The following is a 26,328-nucleotide window of genomic DNA, read 5'->3' on the forward strand; positions in this document are numbered from 1 at the left end:
CTCACCAGCTCACAGCTCCAGTATCATGGCAAGATGCAGAGTATTTCCTTCCTTCCTTCCTTCCTTCCTTCCTTCCTTCCTTCCTTCCTAAATAAATAAATAAATAAATAAATAAATAAATAAATAAATAAATAAATAAATTTATAGGCTATGTGACAGCCATAGATTCCCAATTTCTGGTCAAAAGGAAAATGCATGTGCAATTGATCCTTGTGCATCAGGAAGAATGCTTGAAATGAAGATTCTCACCTTAATTTTTGGGATCAGTCAGATTGTTTTATAATAACCTTTATGTTCCTGAGTTTTTTTTTAATCCATTCAAACTTGTCCAATTCTCAAAGACTGCCTGGACATAAGCCTTCCCAAATTAGTGCCTTCCAGATATGTTGAGGTTGGGATGCTAAAATTCTTGGTCAGTTTGAGGAAAACTGCTTTAGTCTTGGAAATCAGCAGTTTGACTATAATATTTTTTGTCTTTGTAAAACACAACTTCATTCAGTTCCTTTCCCTTTCATGCCTGTTATATGTGCTCCTTGGGAGCTTTAAGCAAATAGAACATTTTTCTTTTCTTTCAGTTGCTCTGCTGAGAAGTGAAGAAATTAGCTGAGTACAAGATAACTGGCAACTTTCTGTCTTATCTTGCGTATTAACCGTCCTATTTCCTGCTTTTGCAAATGTCCTAGAAATCTAGAGTCACTGAAGTTAGCACTGCAGAAGATGTTAATTCAGTCCACAGGGACTGGCCTAGAACAGTTCATTAAATCATACTCCCAAAGTTTTCCAGCTACATTCTAACCTGAAATGTGTTAAACTGTGAAGCTCTTTTGAGGGACACTCAGTCATCATCATGCATTAGCAAGTAATGTATTCCAGTGTTCAACCAAAATGATGAGTGCTGTGCTTTATTTGTTTCCTCTGTAATTGCTTTTGATTATAACTATAGAAATGTGTCCACATGAGCAACAGCACCTGTAAGTGCAATGTGTATAAAATCACTTAAAAGTTTAAATGTGTGTCTTTTAAGTGAACTTTGTGGGGCCTTCCACATAAAGAGTATTAAAAGATCAAAATTATTAAAGAACAGCATCTGGAAGAGAAAAGTCACTAAAAAAGATAAACAGGGCAGCACCAGTTCCAGAAAAGGGTAGACAAAGAGGTTAATTTCAAAATATGATTGAGAAAAGTTGGAGGGGTGTGTGGAAATATTCTACTTTGTTTCTATGCCTAATTAATTTTAAGTACAATATGCTATTTGTCAGAGGCAGTAAGATAGCAGTGCAAAAGGGATAATTTAAACAGTGTGTCATAGTGAGAAGTACATAGTTCAATGTATTGTGAGATACTTGGCTCACATCTCTTTTTGACTTTTAAGTGGCTGTGTAAACTGAAAAACATTATGTGGAGATTCTGAGGACCGAACCACATGTACCCTTAATATGTTGTATATAGATAACTGCTCTTAGTTATTCAGCATTAAGTATGTAGACCTGATCCAGCTTCATCCTTTGCACTCTTCCATGGGTTCTAATCCAGATATAGGTCTTTGACTCTAAGTACATAGATGATAGTAGCATAGAAAGGGGCCAAGTCCATACGCTGCCTATATGCTGAACATTGCTGATGCATGTGAATGGGAAAGGTGAGACATACTGTTTTCACCAATGAATAATTATTTCATTTTTTATCATTGAAAACTTTAAAAGCTTCAGCGTAAGCACTGACATATCTGAATGAGCAAACCAAATTTATATCCATTAGCAGATATTCTTTTTTGTTTATTACAGTCTCTTTCTTGGAGATAAGAAGTGCCAGCCCTTCTCCTGCCTATACTTCATTAGCAAAAGGAAACCAGACCCTACACTCTTCTATCCTTTAAGTAAAATAAATTCCCCATCTATACAAGAAATCCTACTTTTATCATTTCAGGATAGGGCACTGACAAACTTGTCTTATTCTCCAAGGCATGTTTCTAGACTAGTTAGTTTAAAATTCAAGTGCTCAGTTTAGGACTATGAAGACTGCTATAAATCCAGTCACTTTTATTTTCCATGCTGCAGGGCTAATTTCCATTCTGCTAGATTTATGTCCAGTCCAGGTTTTTTTTTTTTAATGAAAAATCCATGTTTTGTTGGCCAAAGCAGCTAGGACTATACTTAAGTAAAACCTGGAGAGTCACAGGTTATCCACGCTGGATCTAGAAGTATTCTCCATCATTTCTGGTCCCACATGATCCCAAATTGTGGGGCAATTTTGGATGTTCCTTCCTAATATCAGAATTAAGAGAATAAAATGAGTACGTGTGTGGCTAAAGATTTGTACAATGAAAGTGGTAGTTATTCTTCATTTAAGCAGGCTATCATCTGGTAGTAGTAGCCTGGATTATTGGAATGCAGATGTTAATAAAACTTGTCTCTCAAACATGCCTGTGTCACCCTAAACTACTATTCTTACTTTTCAGTGTCTTATTTGTATTGATAGAGTATCATCTTCCCAAATCACCAGGGATTCTTCAGAGTCAAAAGGAAGGATGTTGAAATGTATGAAGACGTGCTACCTTGACAATTTCATTTCAAACTGTGCAGTCAAGAAAAGCCGTTTCCGTGAAATGTCTGCATGTTCTCTGCTTCATTGCTGTCTTAGTACCATATGATGTGTAGCATGCTCACATTTTGCATATACACCTATGTCAATTAAATTGATATATTCCTGACACATCAAATGTTTGAAATACTTAAAGTATCGAAGATACTAGTTTCTGATAGCAAACTACAGCAGATCTTGGCATTTGGGAGTGCTTTTACTCTTATTCTTCAGTGACTCTTCTGGCATAGAGCTCCCAATATGAAAACCTATGAAATTAAAGCATCAATCTGATGTGACATCTATTTTACGAACTCTGATTTGCACTAATGAAGCTTTACTCATGTATTTAAAAATTGAAATTAAACTTTTCATTAATAAAGGTTGTTCATAGCTGAAAATATTTGTTCTATTAAATAGTCCTTCCTTCTCATGGGAATGCTACCAAGATTTCTATACTCCAGCCTTCCTTGACCAGGTGTTTTCCAGAATTCTGGATTACAATTCCCAGACTTCCAAGACAGCATGTTCAAAGATGGACAATGACTGGTCATCTAGATGCTTATGCACTTTGTATCTCATGACCTCTAGCCCTCTAGTGTGAGAGAAGATGGAAGCTACAATCCTGCAACATGTGAAGGGTTGCTGATTGCTTTACTTTAGTATTTGAGCTTTCTTTGACTTTTTTCCCCCTTAAAGATTTGCTGGCACACAAACACTCAATTTCAGAATTACTTTGAATTTTATTTCCAGAAGAAGGTCAATAGCAATTCTGCATCTTTCTTTACCATATCCTATCTGTCTCTTTCACTCCTAGCATTCATCTGTATAATCTCTGGAGATTTTGGAAACCTTTTAATTGTGCCACAGTTCTCCTTCCATTTTTCTGTTCAGTTCTCTCACCTGAACTACTTTCAGTAGATAACAATGTCATCTTTTTAGAAGTTTTCTCATATTCCTTCAGAGCCTGTTGTGAGAATGGTGCAAAATCAGCTTGGGAATGGACTATTTGGCCATCTAATTAATTTGGTCTGCTTTCCACACATAGAAAAGTGAGTTGATAGAGTATGCTGTACCACTTCATTGTAGTAGAGGAAAAAATCATTTTAAATACTTGCTTCCATTAAAAAAAAATAACTTGTATGTATAGTTTATGATTATAAACTATCCCTTCCCGGGACCATTTAACTGAATACAGATCTTCCAAAATCCTTTGGAAATTGTGAGACCATGTACAAAGCATCTCTTTTCAAATCATTAAAGCAGCTGCATCTTCTAGGCTCCACTGTAACTTCAGGAGCTTCTCCTGGCTGACACTACATCTGGTTTGAAGGAAAATGGCTGTATATGCACATGCACTCAAAGACATTAGGAGCAATTCCCAAAGCAGCTAGAGAAAGATACATATATTTTAATGATCTAAAAACAGATACTGTCATGTATTTCACATATCTAGAAGCACATATTTCAATAGATTCGTATTGTCTTTTAACACTGCTGATCTGCCCAAAACCTCCAATACTGTATATTAATTCAGAAATTCTGTGACTTCATTCTCTTGCATATGAGGTTCAGACCTTAAATCTCAGCGAGTTCCTGCTTGCTGAAGCCATGCTAGGTAATATGTGGAGTACTGTATGCATGCTACTATTATTCCCAGGCTTAATTACAAAAAAGAAGAAAAGAAAGGAAAGGAAAGGAAAGGAAAGAAAGAGTATTAGCAACTGCTGTATTCTACTCAGCAAGTGGTGGCCTATCCCATCTACCTTATCAAGATATTGCAGATGGTGGTTATTCATAAGCCTGAATCTCCTGCAGTTCTCTTTCTGAAAATTAAACATTACTAGCATTACTCTGTTGAAGACACAGCACAGCAAACATCTGTTTCCAAAACAGGGTTAAAAAGGCTGGATGAAACAGTCTTTTCTCTTGCCTAAAGCATAGAGAGCAAACTTCAAATCTACTCCTTTTTTTATGGCAACCCAAATTAGTTGCTGTGCTATTCCACCTGCAGCATTCTCTCATGCCAAGATATAAGACTGTCTTGCCAGTGGTCCACTGAGGAATGAAGTTGCTGAACATTTTTATATGCCTCTTCCTAACAGGGATCTTGTCTGCAGTCTTCAAAGAATGAGTAATAGTGCATGTGTGTGCACTATTGAACTATTGTTTCAACTCTCTATTCTTTTTAAAAATTAAATAAGAGCAATAATTATTTTCCTGCAAAGAGGAGGATAATTCTCTTTCAGTGTACTATTATGCTAGTATTCCCAATGCATGGAAGTCCTGACCCATATAGCAGAATATAAATGCCTATGATTTTTTAATATGCAGCAGTCTGAGATGGTAATATTTGTACTACAACATCAACACTTGTCCTGCTTTATTTCATCTTACTATGGAGATATTTATTTTCTTTTCCAGTTCATAGCAAACCACAGAGGATCCTTTATATAGATTGTATTGATTTTTGTGCAATGCTTAAAGTAATTATTGGTCGGATTAGAAAGTTTCAATTATTGGATGGATTAAAAATAGTTATCATAATTATCATCAAGTAATTTCAACTTCTATTTGTGGGAATTATGTAAAACCTGACTATAGTGAGGTTTAGTGGGTGCCTTTTAAATGATTGACCATATACCACAAACTGGAACTTCCAAAATAAAACTTGATTCAACCAATATGTCCCCTTTTGAGTAACCTTAGTTCAGTTTAATTGTCTTGATGACTTCCTCATTCAATAATGTGACTCCTTGTAGATAATTGAACTAAGCTGAAATCACTTAGGTCACTGGGATGTCAGTTGGTTCTTTGCTTCAAGTATCCTGTCATAATAAGGACTCTTCATTCAACACAATTCAAACCTCTTGAGTGTGATTCCAGGCCTGGCATTGAATTCCTGTACTCTCCTTGTGTGGTAGAAACTCTAATAGTTAATATCTCAAAAGAAGTCCCAATTATTTACGTATAACAATTCAGCATAACATCCTCATGCAGTTTTACTGAGGTCATTAGGACCAGATCCAAATATACTTCAAAGGCACTACAGTTAATGCTTTGATCAAACATTTAAAAATGTAATCAAAACTCAGTGCCATTTCAACTTTGTGTATATGACTCATAATACCTGATACTGAATGAACTTGGTGAGAAATTACTCTCAAACAAAATAAATATTAAAGGAAATGTCTGTGTTACAATATTTTATGTCCAATTGCCGTATATTATAATGTGTTCAGTTATATCCCATTCACAGATTCTGGATTGCTTGACTTCTTTTTTGGTGTCATGCAAAAGATACACTGCTCATCTTCTGCTTGCCAAAGTTTTTGTGAGCAATCTGGAGTGTGTGGACAGTGACTTGTCCACAGCATTTGCCAAAATCTTTGACAGGTTGTCTTCTCGAGATTGCTCACTACCTCCTTTGGCTCTGAGTAGCAAGGTGGGACTAACAATCACCCCATAAGCTAGCCAAGGCTTGCATCAGACCAAACAATAATGGGCCAGGGATTACTGGCTAGAGAAGGGAGACCTGGATATTGCTGGCTGACAACTCCATTATACCAAACCAATATGAGGAAGGAGTCTTCAAGTATACCAACATTCACAGGCCATCAGACCTCTGCATATAAAGCCAGAGTTCTGTACTTGTCCATGCAGATCAGAATTGAGTTCTTGCAGTGATACACTTTATATGGGCATAACCTTCTGTAGTGACTAGGGAGAAATCAGACATAGAAGTGAAAGGAAAACTTAAATTTGAGCTGTCAATCAAACCTAAATCTGTCTGTTTAGAAAGTGGGCAGAGATCATTAAAGTCTAGGAAAATCAAACTCTGAACCAATCAGGAATAAGAAATTTCCTGTCTTTAAAAGTGGATGGGGAAGCTCCAATTAAGCAAAGCATCAATTCCAATGGATTTTAGAACTGGAAAATTAGGAAGAAAATATATCAATTTAAGGAACAGTGGAGCTAGATGCAGAGTAGGGATATATTTCATGGACTACTCTGAGCAGATGGATTTTTTTTTTAAATCTTTGTGTTATTTTGCTTTGCTATCCTATTCTCTTGTTCTTTGTGAAGGAGCAGTTGAGTGAGAGACACCTCTTTGAATTAATTATCCATTTCTCCTTTTTTTGTTTCCTTTCTCCCTTTATCTTTCACTGTGATGAAATTCTGTAATATTTTTAGAGTGAAATTGCCAAATCATGTTCCACATGATTCAATAATGTACAAAGATTTTAGCCTTTATTATTATTTTAAGAATTATTTATAGCTTCCCATGTCAAAAATATTATTTTTTACATGATATAGAGCAACCATAGCTCGATTCCTGATTATATCAAATTTCTTCAGTCTTTTACTTTTTATTAGACCATTAAATACTAGTACAATAATAAAACAGTGTGGTCTCTGAATGCTTACCTCATACTTTCACTATTTGGTTTTATAATTTTGTTGCTACAGCAAAACTATGTGAAATATGACAACCCTTTATAAGAAAGTTTAAACCCTGAATGTGCAGAATCTACCAGGTTAGGGATTTTCAAAGTTTTTCTGAACTTCTTGGTTAAAAAAAAAGAAAGTCCTTGAAATTCTGATATATTTTTTAGTCTTAGTCTTCCACAGAACCACATCAGATTCTCACAGAACTCTGAAAATATCATAGAGCTATTTAAAGCTTCCAAAATGGTCACTTCACAAAACATGTTAACATAAGAAAAGCCTCTGTATTCTTTGGGTTGTTTCCATGGCTGCTTCTAAGGCTATTATGGGTTGTCTGCATGGGAATGCCTGCTCAGAAACTCCTTCATCTGGAAGCAGTAGCAAAGTGAAATTGCTAGGCCTGCACACCTTCCATGGAGGAGAACTTCTGAAGGATCCACGTGAACCTTCCAAAGGAGGTGGCTGCTTGAATGCCTCAAGGAAGGATTCTTTGCTTGCAAAGCATCCCTTCTAAATGTTTTGCACTGTCCTATTAAAGAATAGTTCTAGCAAAAAAAAAAAAGCAGCGTTCTTTGATTTTACTATTCTTTTTGTCCCAGTTCTTTCATTCATTTTTAAGAGGTTCTAGTAGTTTTTTGAAACCTGTATCTGACCTTAAATACAGACAGTTTTAATTATCAGAAATAGCCTAAGTATTTGGCTTTATAGCTCAGGCAGGCTGGATTTGATGAATCACTTTGAACTTCATTTTCTGGCAATAAACAGTTGAAAAAAAGTTGTTTAGATGCAGCAATTTTACCCATCATATTCACGAAAGGTTTCCTTATTTCATCATAATTCTGATAGGTTTCTTATAATGTGATTTGCATGTGAACATGCATTATATTTTAGTATCAGGTGGCTTTCCTACTTTATAGTGAGTTCTATGAAGACTTACTGTCTTTAAATCTGCAAAAGTAAAGAAAAATAGATCAAGCAAACAAAGCATCTCTTACGCTTGTATGAGCCTCCTTGTACAACGATTATGCTCTCATTTTGTTCTGACAATCTTGAAACACATTTAGTTGATTAGTCCAATTCCATTCTGAGAGACAACAGTCCTGTTATAAAACCTTACAATATATTTGTAAGTTCACATTTTTAAACGTGATTATTTATGTTATACTGAAATGCAGCTAAGGATATGCTTTGATGGGGAGAGTGGCCTGGGGTAGATCAAAAAGAAATCATTAATCTGTTGTCTCCTTTCTGTGACAAAGCCTGAATCTTTTCCCAGGTTGGTCAGGCCACTTTTTGGTGGAAAAATGAAGTGGGAAGGGTTCAGAACTGGCTTTTATGATTTCCTTTCATTAAAACAAAAGTCATCTCTATAACAGCCTGTAAATTCTTTGCTACAAATGTAGAACAGAATAGATTTCACATTTAAAAGACGAATATTAATTCCTTCCTAATTAAGAACAGAAGTCATGATCCCTAAAGCACTGCTTTCTGCATGAGTACAATTTCTGATTGACATAGTGGGGTTATTTCCAATTATTTATTTTGAGAATTGTTGCATCAGTTGAGGCAGTGAAAGAAATGAAGTACTCCTGCCTCATTCCCACTGTTCAGTTTCTTTGAGTCGGTGATAACACATTTGGCAGAATATTCTAATTGCAATCAGGCAAAGAATTCTTCCTTACATTCAGAGATGTACCTCCTAGTGCTACCACCCTTTCATCCTTCAAGAAAACTTAATTCAGTCATAGGAAGAAATTGCAAGATAGTAAAAGCTTAGAAAGGCCAAGAGCTGAAACAATGAAAAAAAAAGGAATTAAAAGTTATGAGTGGTTCTTTCTTCCTAATGGGATTTTGAGTCTGTTTGAGTTATTAATTGGCTAATAATCCTGAACCAGTTGCATGTGTAGCTGGAGGCTTCCTGTTCTGAAGGCTGCATCAGCAGCTGTCAAGGGACATATCAGCAAAAATGTGACCTTTACCATTCCTCCTGGCTTTATCATCTTCTGCCAGCTTGATTTGATTTCAGCAGTGATAAAAATGGAGATGGTCCAGAAGAAAGTGAACTGACCATTGCCTTGAATCCCTTTTAATAGAAGAATGGAACAAGGATATATTGGTTCATTGTCGAATCAAAACATATATGTGTGCAGGATTGCATATTTTATATTAGCAACAAGGAGTGATATCACTGAACTATAGTTGGCTCACATAAAACATAGGCTAAAATGTGGCTAGCTAATTTTTTGTTGGGATATCATGTGGACTTAACCATAAAGTAGCAGTTTTACTGTACTTGGTAAGTTCAATAGTAGCAGAGAATGCAATGTTACTTTTAATTTGTTTAAGTCATTCTAACCTGGGGAAGAATTATTTCTCTACTCCAAATATATGATTCATGCCCTGGATTTGACAAAGAAAATTGTATTAATCTGATAACCCAGGAGAAAGCAGGAAACACTTATGTTACATGAAACAATTTTTTTCCCCAGAATTATAGGATACAGGTAATGCAACCTCCCAGGTTGTCCAGTTTTGTGCTACCATCTGCACAATATGCCGCACCATCACTTAGATTTAGAATTTCTTAACATAGTATTTTATTTCAGTTTATTTTAGTATTTTCATTCTTAATTAATTTTGGATTGTAGTATACTGATTGCTTTTGTTTTATATATATGTATTGATGTAAGAGTGTTGCTATTGTATAGTTTTATTGTGTCTGGCCTTAGGGCTGTAATAAATGTGATGATGATGGTAATGCAACCAATTGTCTATAAGGGAGAGTTTCTGAAGTCTTAGCAAGATAAGTACTTCTATTCATATAGTAATAATAAAGGCAATACTAAAGGATAAAGGAAATAAAGATGTTCCACTCTTACCTGGTTGAAGGACTATTTGTGCAAATAGTTGCAATACAGGTGATTTCTTCCTACTGGTGGGATTGCATGCACTTAGTCCTTGTGAGAAATGTAGTATAGCCCTCAACTTGAAACAGTTGTTCTGTGTAACAGAGGAAGAGCCACCTGATTTGGAAGTGTTATTAGTAAATCAAATCAGTAGATTCTCACGATATAGCATGTGATTGTTTATGCTCAATGAAGGGCTGGAAAGGTTTATTGCAAGGGACTAACAGAGGTTTTAACCCTGTTTGGTTTGTCCAAATGTTGCACTTCCCAGAGTTGCATAGGTTTGCAGATAAAGCACTATTGCTTTGTCCTAGTGGCCAGAGATACCCTACTGGATGTCTAATTCAATGCTGGGTGAATGATTCAGTTCACAATCCCTGTGCATAAGACTGGGCTGCAGTTTTATTTACATACTAGTTTTGGACTGAAGAGAGGATGTGGGTTAATACCTAGACTGAGTTGAGTGGGGGGGGAAACAATTTCATTATGCTTGAAGATATTCATTTATCTCTTGTGATTTTCACTCAAGTGTGTTAAGCTTAGCAGTGGAAATGTTTGGCATAAGCATGGAGTCTGTCTGTGTGTGAGTAGAAAAAGAATAATACTTGCTGGTTCCAGTTTCCTGCCCTGCCATTAAAGTGTTCATCCACTACTATCCAGAAAGCATTCAAGTTCATGCACAGTCATTTCCTAGTTTCACAAGTGTCATCAGAACAGGGCAGGAGAGGAAGGCCAATTCTATGACTTGTATTTTCCTCTTGACAGAAGTGTGAAGTGTTCCTTTTTCTTCATTTCATAATAATGAAATCGATCTGAATGAGGTTTCTGAACCCTTAATTTCTGGTTCCTGTGTCCTTAAGTCATACTTCCACACCTCTGAAGAAACTTCCTTCAGCATAACAGCCAGAAACTCTTTTAGTTTAAACAATGCAGCAAAGCAGCAGTATTTAATTATAGATTGCTGCTTGGCCATTGCATTAAAGTACTGAGTAGGTCCTGAACATTAGGATTTCTCAAAGGTCCTATATATTGCTAAACTATATACATATCTAAGTCACATACCCAGCATTAAATGATGGTCCTCTCTCTGTGTATTTAGTGTTAAAGGAAAAGTAGAATAATTGGTGATTTCTATTGAACCAGTTTGTGCCCCCTAACCTTTGTTATGAATAAAGTTGTCAGTCATGTCAAAACAAATGGAGAATTACAAGATCACAGGCAATAGGAAATGCATAAACAATTGACAAGTTCAGATGCACTTGGCTTGTATCTTAATTACCAGCTGATTTATATCCAGAGGGCCATTTTGGTGTTGTGGTTAAGGTACCAGACTAGAAACTGGGAGACTGTGAGCTCTAGTCCCACCTGAGGGACTAAGCCAGCTGGGTGACCTTGGGCCAGTCACTCTCTCTCAGCCCAAGGAAGGAGGAGATGGCAAACCATTTCTGGAAAACCTTGCCAAGAAAACTGCAAGGACTTGCCAGCAGTTGCTAGGAATCAAGACTGTCTTGAAGGCAAAAGTAAATAAAATTATATCCTATACTACATATGGGACTTAAAGGAAATCAGAACTATTTTGAGGCCAAGGCAAATCATTTCTGCGATACACAATGTTTTGGTAAGATTTCATTATCTATTACCTAAGACTTCAAGCATGTAGATGAAAAGAGGCTGGTTAAAACTTGCCTGCTACATTTGAATCTCTGCTTTTGTTTGTCTTTACCCAGTCACAGAGGTATACTAAGGAAACAAAGAAGATTCTGCTTGAGCCTTGGCCCAAAATATGCAGCAAATTAACATGTGAGTGAATTGCTAAAACAAATCTAACAACTTTATAACTTTGCTGAGCTGCAACTTTCAGACATTTTTTAAGGCATAGGCCAGAAGCTGTACTTCAACAGCATAGAAAAATACAGTCTAATGAATGCATAAAGTTCCACATGTACTCTGTGAAACACAGATGATAATGGTTCCTCTTATGTGCCTTATAAACTTCAGCCTCCTGAAGCCTTGAGGCAACTGAGGGCATATTTATCTCTCCACAGGAGACAATCAGCTTAATCTAGAGCTCTGTGGGAAGACCATATGTGTACACAATGTCCTGGCCGGGTCCTCTTATTCATTTTAGTGCTGCCTGTAGCTTCTGATGTAAAGCTGGGAACTTTTGTGCAGAGCTTGTCCCTAAGTAATGAATGAATGAAAGTAATGCTGACTATATGTGAATTACAATTATTCTTGCTGGATCAAGGCAAGTGAAAGGAATTGTATATGATTTAAAAGAACATGAGAATCACAAAGACAATGTAGATTCTCTTTTGGGGGAGATGGGCGGTAATTAAATTTGAATAATAAATAAAATTAAAAAATGAGTCTCCCAGAATAAAATTAATCTGGCCAAATGGAACCCCATCATATGAACCAAATGTTGCATTTGACTCCAACAATTATCTGAATCAATCAGTGTTGTCACAAAACACAAAAGACTCAGAGATGTCCAATAGACATAAAATAATGTTTTAGATTGAATTAGTCATAATTTTAAATCTATAGAAATGAGATATATGGATCTCAAAATGTTCTTTCACTGATGTACATGTACTGGTCATTCCAATTCTTCACTTCATGATTCCCTATACTCTTGAATCACTAACTTAGTACATTCTAAAAACCCTTTGTAACAACTGTCCAGTGCAGTCTAGCAATGGTTTACAAATACTGTAATTGTAAGTATACTATTTTGTAAAGAATATGGCAAATCCTCTAAAACAGGGTAGCATTCTGAAACACTTAGGATTAGTGGCCTACTCTATATCTAGACATCAACAAGTATTTTAACTACAGGTACTGCTGCTCTGCATTGTTTAGAAATGGTACTTTTGTCGCAACTTGTCAAATAGCAAAAAATCATCAAAATTTGGTATAGGGCTTCTCCAGGTTATGCAAAGAAAAAGATTGCTCTTGCTAACTTCAAGTTTGGATTTCTTCATGAAACGAATTTAGCATAATCTTAAGAATTAAACTGGAGTTGGTAGTCTGTTGCACCCCACACCTATCTAATAACTAGAGAGGAAAGAAAATTAATACTTTCCAGCTCTAGTACCCTGCAACTATAAGGCATGTCAAAATGTCAGTTCCAAAATGGTCCATGATGACAAGTTCCCAGTATATGTGTCTTCCCATTCATTACCCTGAGGAAGAAGATATGCCTTAGGGTATAAATTTAAAACTGGAAAAGTAAAATCTCCTTTTAACAACAAATTAAGACATTTTTTTTCCCTAATAAACCCCAAAGCATTACATTTCTCAAAATATGCTTGGTAACATATACATAGTAGCATGGTAAAAATTACTCTTGACAAACAGTCATTTTACAGTATTAATTTTACCCCCAACATTCAATTTAATTGAAGCCCACTTCAAATTAATTGCCCCATTTGAGCAGGGGCAAGATTTTCTGGTTTTCAGTTTGTTTTCTTTTTTTTCCCCCTGGAACTTGGGAAGGGCAGTTTTTCTCTCTCTGTTTTTCAAAACTATCACAACTATTTTAGAATACACACTATAGTTTCCAATGTTTCCTATCTTAAATAGTAGGAAAAAGTGCCCTTAATTCGTAGTAATTATGTTGAGAGAGGTTTAGACACCACAAAAAGGTGGTTTGGAAGCTGGATGCAGTTCAAGGGGTTCAAATTGTATATGGTAAAACATGTTATATTTGACAAACACGAACAAAGAGCCTGACTGTGTTTTTTTTTCATCTTTACAATTTCACTGTTGAGTCATTCAATTAGTAATCTAATATTATTGCTACTGTTAAGTATCTTTCCCAGGTTTTAATTGGTGTGTGAATTTTTGTCAAGTGTGCAAAAGTAGCTACTGTACTAATTTAATTTCGTCATCATTCTTCACAAAAATTTGTCATTGTCCTTGATTGTCCTTTGATGTAGAGAGATTATTTATCTCTTCCTTTCTTCTATAACAAGTAATGTTTTATATTTTCAGCTGAGTTCCACAGTGACAAAAATTACAGATTGTTTGGCCTCTACATCTGTCAACCAACAGCCTAGTTGTAGCTGCTAAATGCCAAATGATGGCTTGCATTCATAAATTTATGGAAGGTTACTATATGCTGCTCTATCCTGCAACTGCTGCATTTCCAGAAAAGCCAGTCTGGAGAGTGAGGGCATTTCTAAAAGAAATTCATAGAGTGAAGTACAAGTAGTCCTTGCTTAGTGATTGCTTCATTCAGTGACTGTTCAAAGTTATGACGGTGCTGAAAAAATAACTTTATGACCAATGCCTGCATTTATGATCTTCGCAGCATCTCAAAGTCATCTAATCACTATTATAGTCAGTACACGTAATAGCGTGTCCTGTGCCTGACCTGTTGTTTTTCTTTTTTTCCTACCTTGCAGGGCAGACAGATTGGACAGGAAGGGATTACAAGAGAGGAAGCAAGCACACAATGGGGAATATACATCAAAAGGAATGCTGTGGCAGCAGCAGCCACAAGAGCACAATGCAAACAGCCTGGTGTATCCCGATTGTGTGCCTGCTTACTCTCTTGTAATCCCTTCCTCTCCAATCTCTCCACTCTGTGAGGGGGGGGGAGAAAAAATTCACACACAGGAGAGATTGCCTACAGAAATAACTTCTTTTTCCTCTTTTTTTTCCCCTCCTCGCAGAGTGGAGAGATTGCTTAAACAAGCAAGGGGGGAGAAGGAAAAAAATATTTCTGTATTTCTGTTATTTCTCCTGTGCCTGACACTTTTTTCTCCCCCCCCCCTTGCAGAGTGCAGAGATTGGAGAGGAAGGGATTACAAGAGAGTAAGCGGGCACACAATGGAGATATCTTGGGCTGTTTGCATAGCACGCTCATGGCTGCTGGTGCCACCACATTCCTTTCAATGTGTATTCCCCATTGTGTGCCTACTTCCTCTCCAATGAATGTAAATACAAACATTAATTCCCTTCTTGGTAATTATCCGAGTGCTGCAGTGAACTTTTGAAGGGCAGAGAGTAGTTAGGAGGCAAACAAAGGAAGGTGTGAAACTGATTAGTTTTATCAGTTTTGAGCCAGCTATCCCAGCACTGAGGTGGACATTCCAAAGGGCGGGGGTGGAGAAAAGGACAGCACAGTCACAGTCCTGTGATTTCCCATTAGTGACTGCTTTGCTTAATGACAGAGCTGCTAGTCCCAATTGTGGTTGTTAAATGAGGACTACCTATATCCTATTTCTTTTGTCTTCCCCTGCTTCAGCCAACACTACCCAGGAGGCTTCCTTTTCACTCTGGAGAAGAAAGGGTTTGGAAACTCTACTTTTCTGAACTTCCTTAAGTTAATGAATGTTATGATTCAGATCAGGGTTAACTTTATTATCTCTAAATTCTTGACTCTTTGTTTTATCTTCCCTAGCCTATTCCAAGGGAGGACAGATTTGTTCTACTTGCACTTCAGTGTAAGTAGAAGTTCACAAGTGCAGGCCAATACATGAATTGAAACTTCATAACCCCTTCAGACTTCTCACTTCTCCAATATACATAAATGCATACATTCAGTGGATAGTGTACACAATGTGCATATATTAGAGAAAGAAACCCACTAGAAACTTTAGCACTTACCTTTTGAAAAATTTAGTGTTTGATTTTCCTGCTTTGCAAGTATAATGTGCTGTTAAAAATACAATTCCCTTTTCACCAAAAAAAAAAAGTCTTTGGTTTTCCTGTTATTTCTTTTCTAGAAGAGGCACACAAAAATGCTTCCTTTTTTGACCACCATCAACAGGAAAGTTCTTGTCATCACTCAGGAATATAATTATTATTTTGCACCACCCAGGATGTCAAAAAAAATTTTTTTCCCCCCAGTGCTATTCTGGGCGATCATATTTGTCCCTTTCATTCCACTTGAATAGCATCTCCACTCCAGTTTCTTTCTCATGAGTCTCCCCCTAAACAAAAGGATATATTTCTGAAGAAGGATAAGTAAAAGCTTTTCATATGTGATCAGTACAAGTATGATGCAGAAGAGACGTAAGTATAAAACAGTATGTAAGAATAAGCAAAAATAAAATTCCAAACATTTTTTGTCAATAATTTCTGCCTGGAAAACTATCTTATACAATTTCTATTTCAAGCATTAAGAAAAGTTTGACGTTACCTGGCTGTACTGCTTTTGCTTGAACTCATAATACAGGATGTGTTTTCAACCAAAGTAAAATGGTACTTTTAATGTACCCTTCTATGTCAGTGGGAAAATTGTAAACTCATATGTAATGCTTCCACTGTCATTTGGTGTGGTCTGGTGTACAGAGCAGAGATGACCTGTGCCAGGAGGGCCTGAAGCATGAGAGAACTCCACATTGTTTTTCAACAATGTAACGTAACTCCACAATTAGTTCATTTGTCTTCTACTTCCAGTGGATGTAACTCAGTATAAACCCTTGTAACCCTCCTAATTATCAGAAATATGTGTGAAAATACCCAGTATACTTTCATTTCTCTGCAGAGTGCAGATAATTTCCAAGTGGATTTTACCCTGAGGCTGAATCCAGCCTTTTCTCTTAAATACCTTAAAATCATTTGTGAAATCAGTTTAGCAGAATGGTATGTTAAATTGCTTTGTCCACAGGTTATCAGATCTTACTGGTATTGAGGTGTTTGGCTTAAATTTGCCAATGTCCCTCCCAAATAATATTTAGCTAAATGAAAACTGTGTTTATTTACGTCAGTGATCATAAAATATTTCCCATTTGTCTCAGAAATAGCCTTTTGTTTTATTTGATACAATTTATTTATAGCTTTGCTATATGTTCAGATGATTAATCAATAAAATTTATTCTACAGTTATTTTATAAAATCTTCACCAAGACAGGCCAATTTTCATTGAAAATACAGTAATATTTTTAAAAGCCACTTTTATTTTAAGAGTATTTGGAATTGAAGATTACTCTAATCCTAACCCAAGCCTTAACCGCAACCCAACCATTCCAGCTAGGGATTTTCATGGCAATCATGCTTAAAACAATGCAAGCAACAATATCAGAACAATTAGAACAATCAGAATTAAAAATAAATTAAAAGATAAATTAAAACAGTGTTCAACTAATAGCTAAATTAAATGTCTCCAAAAGTTAGAATAGCTTTCCTAACAGAATTCTAGGCTGAGAAGGGAGATTTTCAAAAGGAAAGTGCCACAGACTATCTGTATTTTATTTCTTTACCTTTGGAATTGTTTGGTTCTTGACGCATTAGGGATCAGGGTACTATAAGCTTGTGACAAAAGTGTCTGGGAACATGAGGGGAGGGGGTGAATTATTTTTCTGGAAAAGAATCTGTTACTTACAGTTCTGTTCACACCATATTAAGTGGGGAAAATCTGCCAACAAAAAGCAGTTTCTAATCTAAGCCTTTCATTAATTTGGGAGAAGTTATGCCATAAAGCACATACTGTAGGCAAGTATAGATTTTTGTTATTTTCTTTTTGACAACAATTTTTGAGGCTAAATTTTCATTTACATGCTATCCTTAATGCTCATAATAGCGATATTTGTTTTGTTCAAGGGTCATGCTGTGCCTTTTTTTGCCAGAAGAAATCCTTGCTTTGTATGCCTGCCGTGCAAAATGTCTACAAAGTATGAAATAGCAAGCCACAAATCCATTTTAATTTCAGGCTTTGAAATTTTTATATATTCGTGATATCTATATTTACTTGGGACAGGTTATACTTTCAATTTAGATTTCTTCTATTTGTAATGCTTCCTTTCATATTATTAATATATGAACATATGCTTTAGCTTGTCTTCCATTTTTCCTCCCATAATTACCTGTCTAATTAAGTGATAGTTCTGTATGTGTTTAAATTGTACATCTATTCTAATGTATGAGATTAAAAGAGCTGAGGCACCAGCTGAATTTTAATGGGAAATAATTTTATTAATCAGTATTTGTTAAAAAGCTGTAATTGACTGAATGCTAAATATTGGCATTCTTCCCAACACATCCCAACACTCTGGATACTCTCCTAAATTTACTTTGTGTGTGCAACTCGATGTCCATGTATTCTTACGGGTAGTCCCATAGAATATTGAATCACAGTATTCAACCTTTGTTGACCACTGAAATAATTAGTAAATAAAACTTATTCTATAACTCTACTCCATCTCCAAAATAAGTGCCCCTTCCCACCTTGTTTTAAGCACTGTAAATTCCTAATTTTGCAAATGCTTAATCCTTGATAGTATGAGATATTTCTAGTTTATCTTTTATATTTATGATACACTGTACTGGTCTGGATCATTGTAGAGTGATAACCAAAAGGAAACTGTTATGGTTGCTTTATATTTTATTCAGAAATTGTGCAGTCAAACTATCATAGAGCAAGTAAAGGTAGACAGTATGGAAACCTCCTATGTGGTGGAATATGTTATTCAACATTGTGTAAAACCAGGATGTAATTTTTTAAGGATTGACCATTTATGTGACAATGCCAAGAGAAACATATGTCCCCTTAAGACAGAGCCCACAATATTCTACTGTCTGAGAAATAACAGCAAATGCGACTCTTTACTCATCCCTCAAATCAACCTGTATATCAGTTAAATCCTAGTACCTGAGCAGAAATCAACCGTTTTCCTGTCTTGGCAGTAAAATGAGAAAATGGCCAACAATTCTTTGTCTTTTCTGGATGCTACAGTCACTAGTGGTAGGGCTGGCTGTGGATTTCTTAACATTTCTCTCTGGGAATGTTGGAAGGAATAAGTTTATACAATGACTATAAGGGCAGGTATGTTTTCTCCCTGAGGACTTGCATCAAGAATGGATTATTTGCAACCATGTACTCCAGTTTGATAAACAAAATGACAATAGATGTGCATTACTGCTAGATCAGAACTAAAGCAGCCAACTGTAATTCACTGTCCTGCTTACATGATTCACCCATTTTTTTCCCTTTCCCCCCACTCACTTCCCAGTTGGTTAAGCATCAGCTTTGCTGGCATCTGTAGCAGGTGATCACTCTGGCTGTTGCTATCCTTATTTTCTAGAGTTCCACTGGGAATTATATTAGTCTTGCTCTTAGTACTGCCACTTTTTAAGCCAAAAAGTTTTTCAAATTTCCTGAAGTGATACACAAGATTACCATTTCCCAAGCTTGGGTTCCTTATACAGACTTCCTTCAGGTTGGCTATGCTTGGGGTTGCAGGGAGAGACCAATCCTAACAAAGAAATGCAACCCCATTTTCGAGACATTTCTGAGCAATTCTTCTCACTATTCACCTGCTGTAACTTTCACTCCAAGTTCCTTGGTTATAGTTTCATCCGTTTTCTCCAGATATTATCAAACTTGCCAAAGTCTCACTTATTTCCTGCTACTGTGTTATGAGAGCATGTCCAGGAGCATGAAACTATGTAAAGGGAAGGGCCCAATTCTATTCCTACCAAAAGGCAACCGAATCTATCTGTCATTTGTTTTAAAACAAACATCCTCTGGTTTATAGCTGTCAGATGGTTGTCAGATAGGTGCATTATACCTCTGACTTATGGTGTTATAAGCATTCATGAGAAACATTTTTTAAAAACTGGATTCACAGTTATTAAGATTGATTAAGCACATTCAGGATAGCTAGAATGCTTTGACGGAGAAAAGAGAGACAGAGAGAGAAAATGGTCTCTGAAAAACTACTAGTAGAACTGTGATTGCATATTCAGTTAGGAGAACATTTTGCCTTATCGCTATGTATGAAACAAGCTAGAGTCACCTCCCCAAAGGCAAGAGCAAGAGGTGGAAAACATTGCAGTAAGACAAATTTATAATGCTAAATTTGCATTATAGCTTGTGTCCATGATTGTGCGCAGTGCGTGCATGCAGACAGAACATAATCTTCTTTGCTGTATCACTAATCTCTGCCCTCTTTCTTTTTCTCCTTTTATTAGAGGACATACTTTCATTATAAGATTTCTCTAAGCCCAGTTGTTTCTGGTTTGGAGATGTTGACAAAACTCCAGGTAATAGTCATGAACTTGAAGAAGCTTCCTTAAACTGATTACTGAAATTTTGCTTAAGAATAAATCCTTGGTTTGCTTTGAGTTTTAACCGGTTTGATGGCAATTATTCTTATAAATATGTGTAGATTTTGAAATAATATTTGTGCAGAGTCATTAATGGCTCGTATAGCAGGTGGAACCAAAGGATCCCTGCAGATGGAACCCAACAATATCTCATTTCATATCCACCTTCCTTTCTTACAAAGTCCATTTTGACACAGAAGGCATAATTTGACACATATTTGGCATTAAGTAAAAATGGTATTTTACCTTTGTTTAGAAGTACTTTAGAGAATCACACTCATCTCTCTACTGTGACAAAGAAATGTGATTCCTATCACAGACATTCTGATTCTGCAGCTGGATGCACTGAGGAAAATGGATCTAAAGCTTGTGTGATCTTTAAAATGACCTGTCAGGCAAATTTCACTGATCTGCAAGAATATGATGGGACTTCTGAGCCAAGTGCAAGGTTTTCATGACCCCCTCAAGTAGTGGAATGAGAAATGAAGATGTTCAATTACTAACTATTATTAAAGTACAGAAGAGTACAAGATGAAGAATAAAAGAATGTAATACATATAAATAAGCCAGGGATTTTAAAATGACATAGAGGTTATAGCTTTCTAATACATTATTACTTAGTTGTAAATAGTTAAAATATATTGTACATATTATGTCATGTTAAAGACTACGAGTCATGATTAAACTTGAGCTAAAAGTAGTTATCAAGCAGCATAGTCAACACAGTATAAATCACTGTATGGAACTATATGCTGTAATAAATTCAGTCTGTATTACTAAATATTTATTCTGATTTAGGTATCTTATAAAATTGAAATATAGATTCTATGCATAAATGAACCCAAATTTTGGATGTAGTGCCAATCCATATGTTAGATTGTAGTCTAAGAAAGATTTCCAATTTGAATTGTAGTCTGTATCAGATTTACTTTTGAGATACAGTTATTCTAGACATCAAAGCATATTTACACAACTTGGTTAGCCCTGTTTTCACTGAGGGGATGAGACCACTTTTCCAGTTAGAAGCATTTGGTATCCTTGACACAGTTTTCAGATAAAGCTAATTAAGTATACTTTGAGGATATGTGGTTTGATAAAGGTTATTAAGAATATTGTAGATTGAAATGGGAATTCATACAATCTCTGACCTGTTCACAGCCTAGAAATAAGGTTGTCCAAATATTTTGAAACACTTATTATAAGGTTTTCAAATTCAGTCAATTCTCTCAGTGTTCCCCCTTATTTCTGCAATTCTTTTAATACTATGCTATAGTGCATACTTGAAACTGATTACATAAACTGAACCATTGTGAAATAAGAGCTTCAAAAGATTTTATCTTCATCTTATTCATAATTAGATCTTGCATTCTGAATGAATTGTTAGCTCTCCACCGAACAAATTTCTTGTACCGTCCTCTTCATAAAAATGAACATGTAATAACAATATGAGAGGGGTGAGATCTGGACTGATTATTTTCCAATGTTTATCCCAGATATGCAATACTTTACTTATTACTGCATGTTTGTTTCTGTTTGTCTCAAGCCAGAATTATTTATGCACTGCTGGGAAGTTCTGCCCCTTCATAGATGTAACAAGCCATAAGGAGGTACAATCCACTCTGAAATCCATGTAGGCAGCTAGCATGGCAATGCAATTTAATTCACCTTTAATTCGTCCTATAGAATCTTGAATTTAATCCTTGGTCTTTTATTGTTTGCAAATCACTTAATACCTTGTTTTCAATATGCATTGTAATCATTTGAAAAAGGAAAATCAAGTTTTGGTAAAATATTTAGTAAAATATTCATTTTAATGTCTGCAATTCTACCTAGCCAGATATCTCCTATTATACTTTTTCAACTCAGTGAATAGTTGTTTTTAAATTAATCCCTATTATTTTTTGTCATTTAAATTCCTAAGTATTTCTTTACTTTACATAATGTTAACCCCAGTCCTCAATACAGTTATTGCTTTTCCTCTTTTGCCAAATTTTATCTCAGCATGTAGTTTTTTTCTTTATTAATCTGATAACCTGACCCAAAATCATATTGCTGTATACATTCCATTAACATAACTAAGGGATCTTTTGATGGGTAATTGTAAGTACATTATTGTCAATGCATAATTTCAATTTATGTTATTGAATTGTTAATTTAACTCCTGAAATGTTATTTATGTGATGTATTTTCATTCCTAATGGTTTAAATACCCCCAAATAAAATAAAATAGAGAGGATAATCTTGTTTGTCCCTTTCAGTATAGTGCATTGTTATGATTAAAAAATAATGCTATTCTCTTGATTTTTGTTCTTTATAAATACTACATGTCCCAATAAAAATTACAGCTACAACATACATACATACATACATACATACTGTATATTGCAAGTATGAAAGGCCATTTCAAATCTTAAAAATACTTTTTCTGCAAACAAATAAAAATAGAAACAAAAATCATGGTCAATTCTGAACATTTATCTTGTCAGTGACAGAATCTTTTTGGAATAAATCCAGTCTAATCAGGATGTATTATTTAGTTAAAATTTTATTCTATTTGCAAGTACTGCTGCAAAAAGTTTATAATCTATGTTTAGTAAAGAAATAGTTCTTTATGACAAGTCAAATATTTTCCTTTTTCATAAATCAAAGAGGTAAAGTCTTCTTTCCATGATGTAGGAAATTTTTCACATTCCTGAATTTAATTCATTACTGTGTTAAAGGTTTGACCAATGTATTTAAATGTTTTATAGTATATTGCAGAAATATTGTCAGGTCCTGGAGCTTTATTCTATTTCAGTTTTTTTAATTGCTTCTTTAGTCTTGTCTTCAGTGATAGGATGGTTGAGAATTTCCTTTTGTTGATCTGTAAATTTGGTAAGTAAACCAAATACTATTCAAATAAACTTCACTCTTTTATGGATCAGTTGTATGTTTACTGTAATTAGTAAACAGTAATTCACAAATTGCTGCATTGTTTATTTGTGGAAATATGTTTGGTTCCTTGCCAAATAGCAGTAATAGTACATTATCCTGTTCCTCATGCAGTTGGTAGGTCAGTAATTTTTCTGACTTACTGCTTTTTTCAAAATATTTCCATTTAATAAAATCCAGCTTCCTGTAGATCTCTTTTGCTTCCAATAAATCTGTTGATTGCATATTGCTATTATCTTTTTTTTTCCTAAATCCAAGTCTGGGTTATGTTTATGGCTTAATTCTAACCGTTTCAGTTCATTCAGTAGTATATCCTTCTGTTTTTGCATGGCTTTCTATTTGATGCCAGAGAGATAAACTAATCTATCATAAATGCTTTACTAGCACTCCATACTGGTAATAAGGGAACATCAGGAATTAAATTGATCTGAAGGAAGCCTTATAGTACTTGGTAACACTTCAGTTTAATATCCTCTTGTAACAATAATTGTTCATTAAGTCTCTAACTATTCAATCTGGGAGTCTTCTAATTAGTCTTAACATTATTGGATTATGATCCATGTAAATAGGAACTGCCAGCCCCATGTCTATGAAGTTGGTTAACAAGGATTACAAATTCAAAACATGTGTCTACTTGAATCAGTTTTATGAATTATTAAAGAATACTCTTTCTCTCTGTGGGTCATATCTCCATGTGTCTAAGCAAGATGGCAGTGATGTATAAGCTGAAGTATTTTGAGACAGTTTGCTGGAGTTATCATTTTATAAATATATGGGGGTGGGGGAGAAACATATAGACAAGAAAGCTTTGTTCTTTCCTCCAAACTGACTGATGAAAGCCAGTATGCCCATTTGTGTTATCTAGGTATGTTGGTATGCTGTGTTTTAACAAGCATTCTCAATTTGTGTTGGGGAACAGGCTATATACCTTTAACCAATGCCCATATGAGACAGTGCAAGTAGCATTTAGAATGATGGATTATGATCAAGGAACCACAGGTTCAGATGCATTACCAGCCATTGTAGTTCAGTGGATTACCTTGAGCAAGTCACTACCTCTCAGTCCAACCTACTCCTCAGGCTTGTGGTTGTGCAATAAATATTATGTACAGTATGTTACCTTGACCTCTTGGAGGAAAAAAGGGATAAAATCTAATTAATGAAGAAAAGAAATAAAAATGGATGTTAAGATATAAAGAAATTTAAAGCTGACCTTGGAGAAGGCACAAAAAAACTATTAAGGAATGGCTTGGACAACAGATTAAACAATCCAGTGACTGAAGCAAGCATGAGAAAGAAACTCAAAATTATCCAGCAATGATTTTGTTAGTATAAGATGGACAGAGACAAATTTGGACAGGCTTTCAAGATTCTGTTATTATATCCTATAACAATAAACTAGCATTTTTGAATCCTTGCTGTATCTTTTGCTTGGTCTACCCCAAAAGGCTCATACAATAATACCATGGCAGACAGGTTTACACTGAGAAGTACTCTCATAGTAGGAAATGTGAAGACCAGTTTATTAAGGTGTTTTGTGTCAGCCTGGATCAGAACTGAAGCAGACAAAAAGCCTTCCTGGGCATTATTTATGATACACATTCCAATAGGTGAGCAGGGTAATTCAGCCCTAGATGTTACATCCAAAAATTAGTTCTCCCCTCTGGTTTACTAGCAAACATTTTCAGAGATGGGACTTTTGGATGTAAGCTTCACATGGAGGTTCTTATAAGCAAATTAAATGAAATTAAATTGTCTTGTCTGATAATTTTATGTGCTTTTTAAACTAAATTACTATTAAGTCCAACTTTGTTGCTTTTCTTTTCATGCACTGGATCCATCCCAGTTTTAGGTTGGGTTGTTTAAAATGAGAAGCCAGTGGTTTTTCTCTACCTCTTCATTTCTCAATCCAGCTTCACCTTTGCCTGCCATTATGGCATTCTGCTGCACAGACTGATTTGTTTCTTTTCTGCTACTTCTTCTTTTCTCACAGGTCTGTCACGGATTTGGACAAGGAGCCTGACCTCGTACATATGGAGGCTCGGACACCAGATGGACGTGAGTGTCTCAGCACCAAGCCTATCAAGCCAGAGAGGAAGAGATTGAATTTCATTTTACTTGGTTTTGTTTTTTGATTTGCATTTTAATTGATAGGGAAAATGTGAGTCACCAAGCTCTCTTTGCTGGATGTTCCTGTCCTAGGTACCAAGGGGATACAGTTCTACAACTTTCATTTTGCTGGAAAGAGATGGAATGGGGAAGGGAAAACAAACTTATTAGAAACAGTAAATAAAGAGAAAAAAACCCTATCCAGTCAAGTAAAAAAAGAATATGTCTGAATGACTGTGTATTAAAGATCTCACTCTCTCTCTTTCTCTTTCTCTCTCTCTCTCTCTCTCTCTTTCTCTTTCTCTTTCTCTCTCTCTCTGTCTCCCCCTCTTCCATATCTATTTCCAGCACTCTTGGCTTCTACCTCTAGCTTTTTAAAGAGGAACAAGCCAGAGTGCCTGGTTCATAAACAAACCATGGATGAAGCCATATGGGTGAGTTTATTGTTCTTGCTGGCAGAAGGAACCAATAAGAACATTTCCACTCATTTGCTGGAATGAGAATTTGATAGCTATTTTTATAGCAAAAGCCTGATTTGCCACAATTGGGTTTCTGTTCTTTGTGTCATATAAATACCCCAATTAGAATCCTGATGTTTGGGTGTCTGTGTGTGGGTGTGTAGTGTGAATCTCTGTGTCTCTCTGTTAAGAGCTTAAGGTAAGAGAGATTACAAGGTGAGAAAAAACTGGGATTTTATAACCATTTCTCATGAGCTAGCTCCCCATTTTAATTAATACACTTACAGGATTTCTACCTTATAGCATACCTTTATGTGAAAAATATTTGGAATTGCATAGCCTTCGTTTTATCTACTTCCAAAGATAGCAATTGGATTGGATACGTTTTTAAAACAGGAGAACACTCTGACTGAATTCTGTTAACAAAGAATAATACAGAATTACAAGCAGGCTTTGCACCTTAATTCTGCTTTCTAAGCCTCTTATGTAGTGCCACAGAGAGAGAGAGAGAGAGAGAGAAACCCCACTAAAGAGAGGACAAAATTGAATGCAGATTTGCATAATGTCACATTTGCTAATCTATATGTATATATGCAAACTTGAAATAATGGCTTCAATTTAAATGGAAATGCAATACATCTCACCATGTTATTCAAACTTCTTGAAAGGCCAGAATCATTTGGGGGTAAGTACTGCCAGAAACTGGAAATCCTTAATTAAGTAATGCTAGTTACTGTAAATATCATGTGCAGTTAACTCACTAATTTATAACAATCCTTTTTATATTACATGTTCATATTTTCATATTTTGTATTATGTTATCAAGAGTTGTG

At 35.6% G+C, this 26,328-nt stretch overlaps 1 protein-coding gene across 1 annotated transcript in view; it reads left to right on the forward strand.

Annotated features, from left to right (window-relative positions):
• SORCS3 (sortilin related VPS10 domain containing receptor 3) overlaps window positions 1–26,328 on the forward strand; it is a 516,059-nt gene that overhangs the window by 336,113 nt on the left and 153,618 nt on the right. The window contains exon 6 of the mRNA XM_063307802.1: window positions 24,922–24,986. Coding sequence (XP_063163872.1) covers window positions 24,922–24,986 — 65 coding nt within the window. The remainder of the gene's footprint in view (window positions 1–24,921; window positions 24,987–26,328) is intronic.

Source organism: Candoia aspera, chromosome 6 (assembly GCF_035149785.1).
Source record: "Candoia aspera isolate rCanAsp1 chromosome 6, rCanAsp1.hap2, whole genome shotgun sequence".
In the NCBI taxonomy this organism is placed as follows: domain Eukaryota; kingdom Metazoa; phylum Chordata; class Lepidosauria; order Squamata; family Boidae; genus Candoia; species Candoia aspera.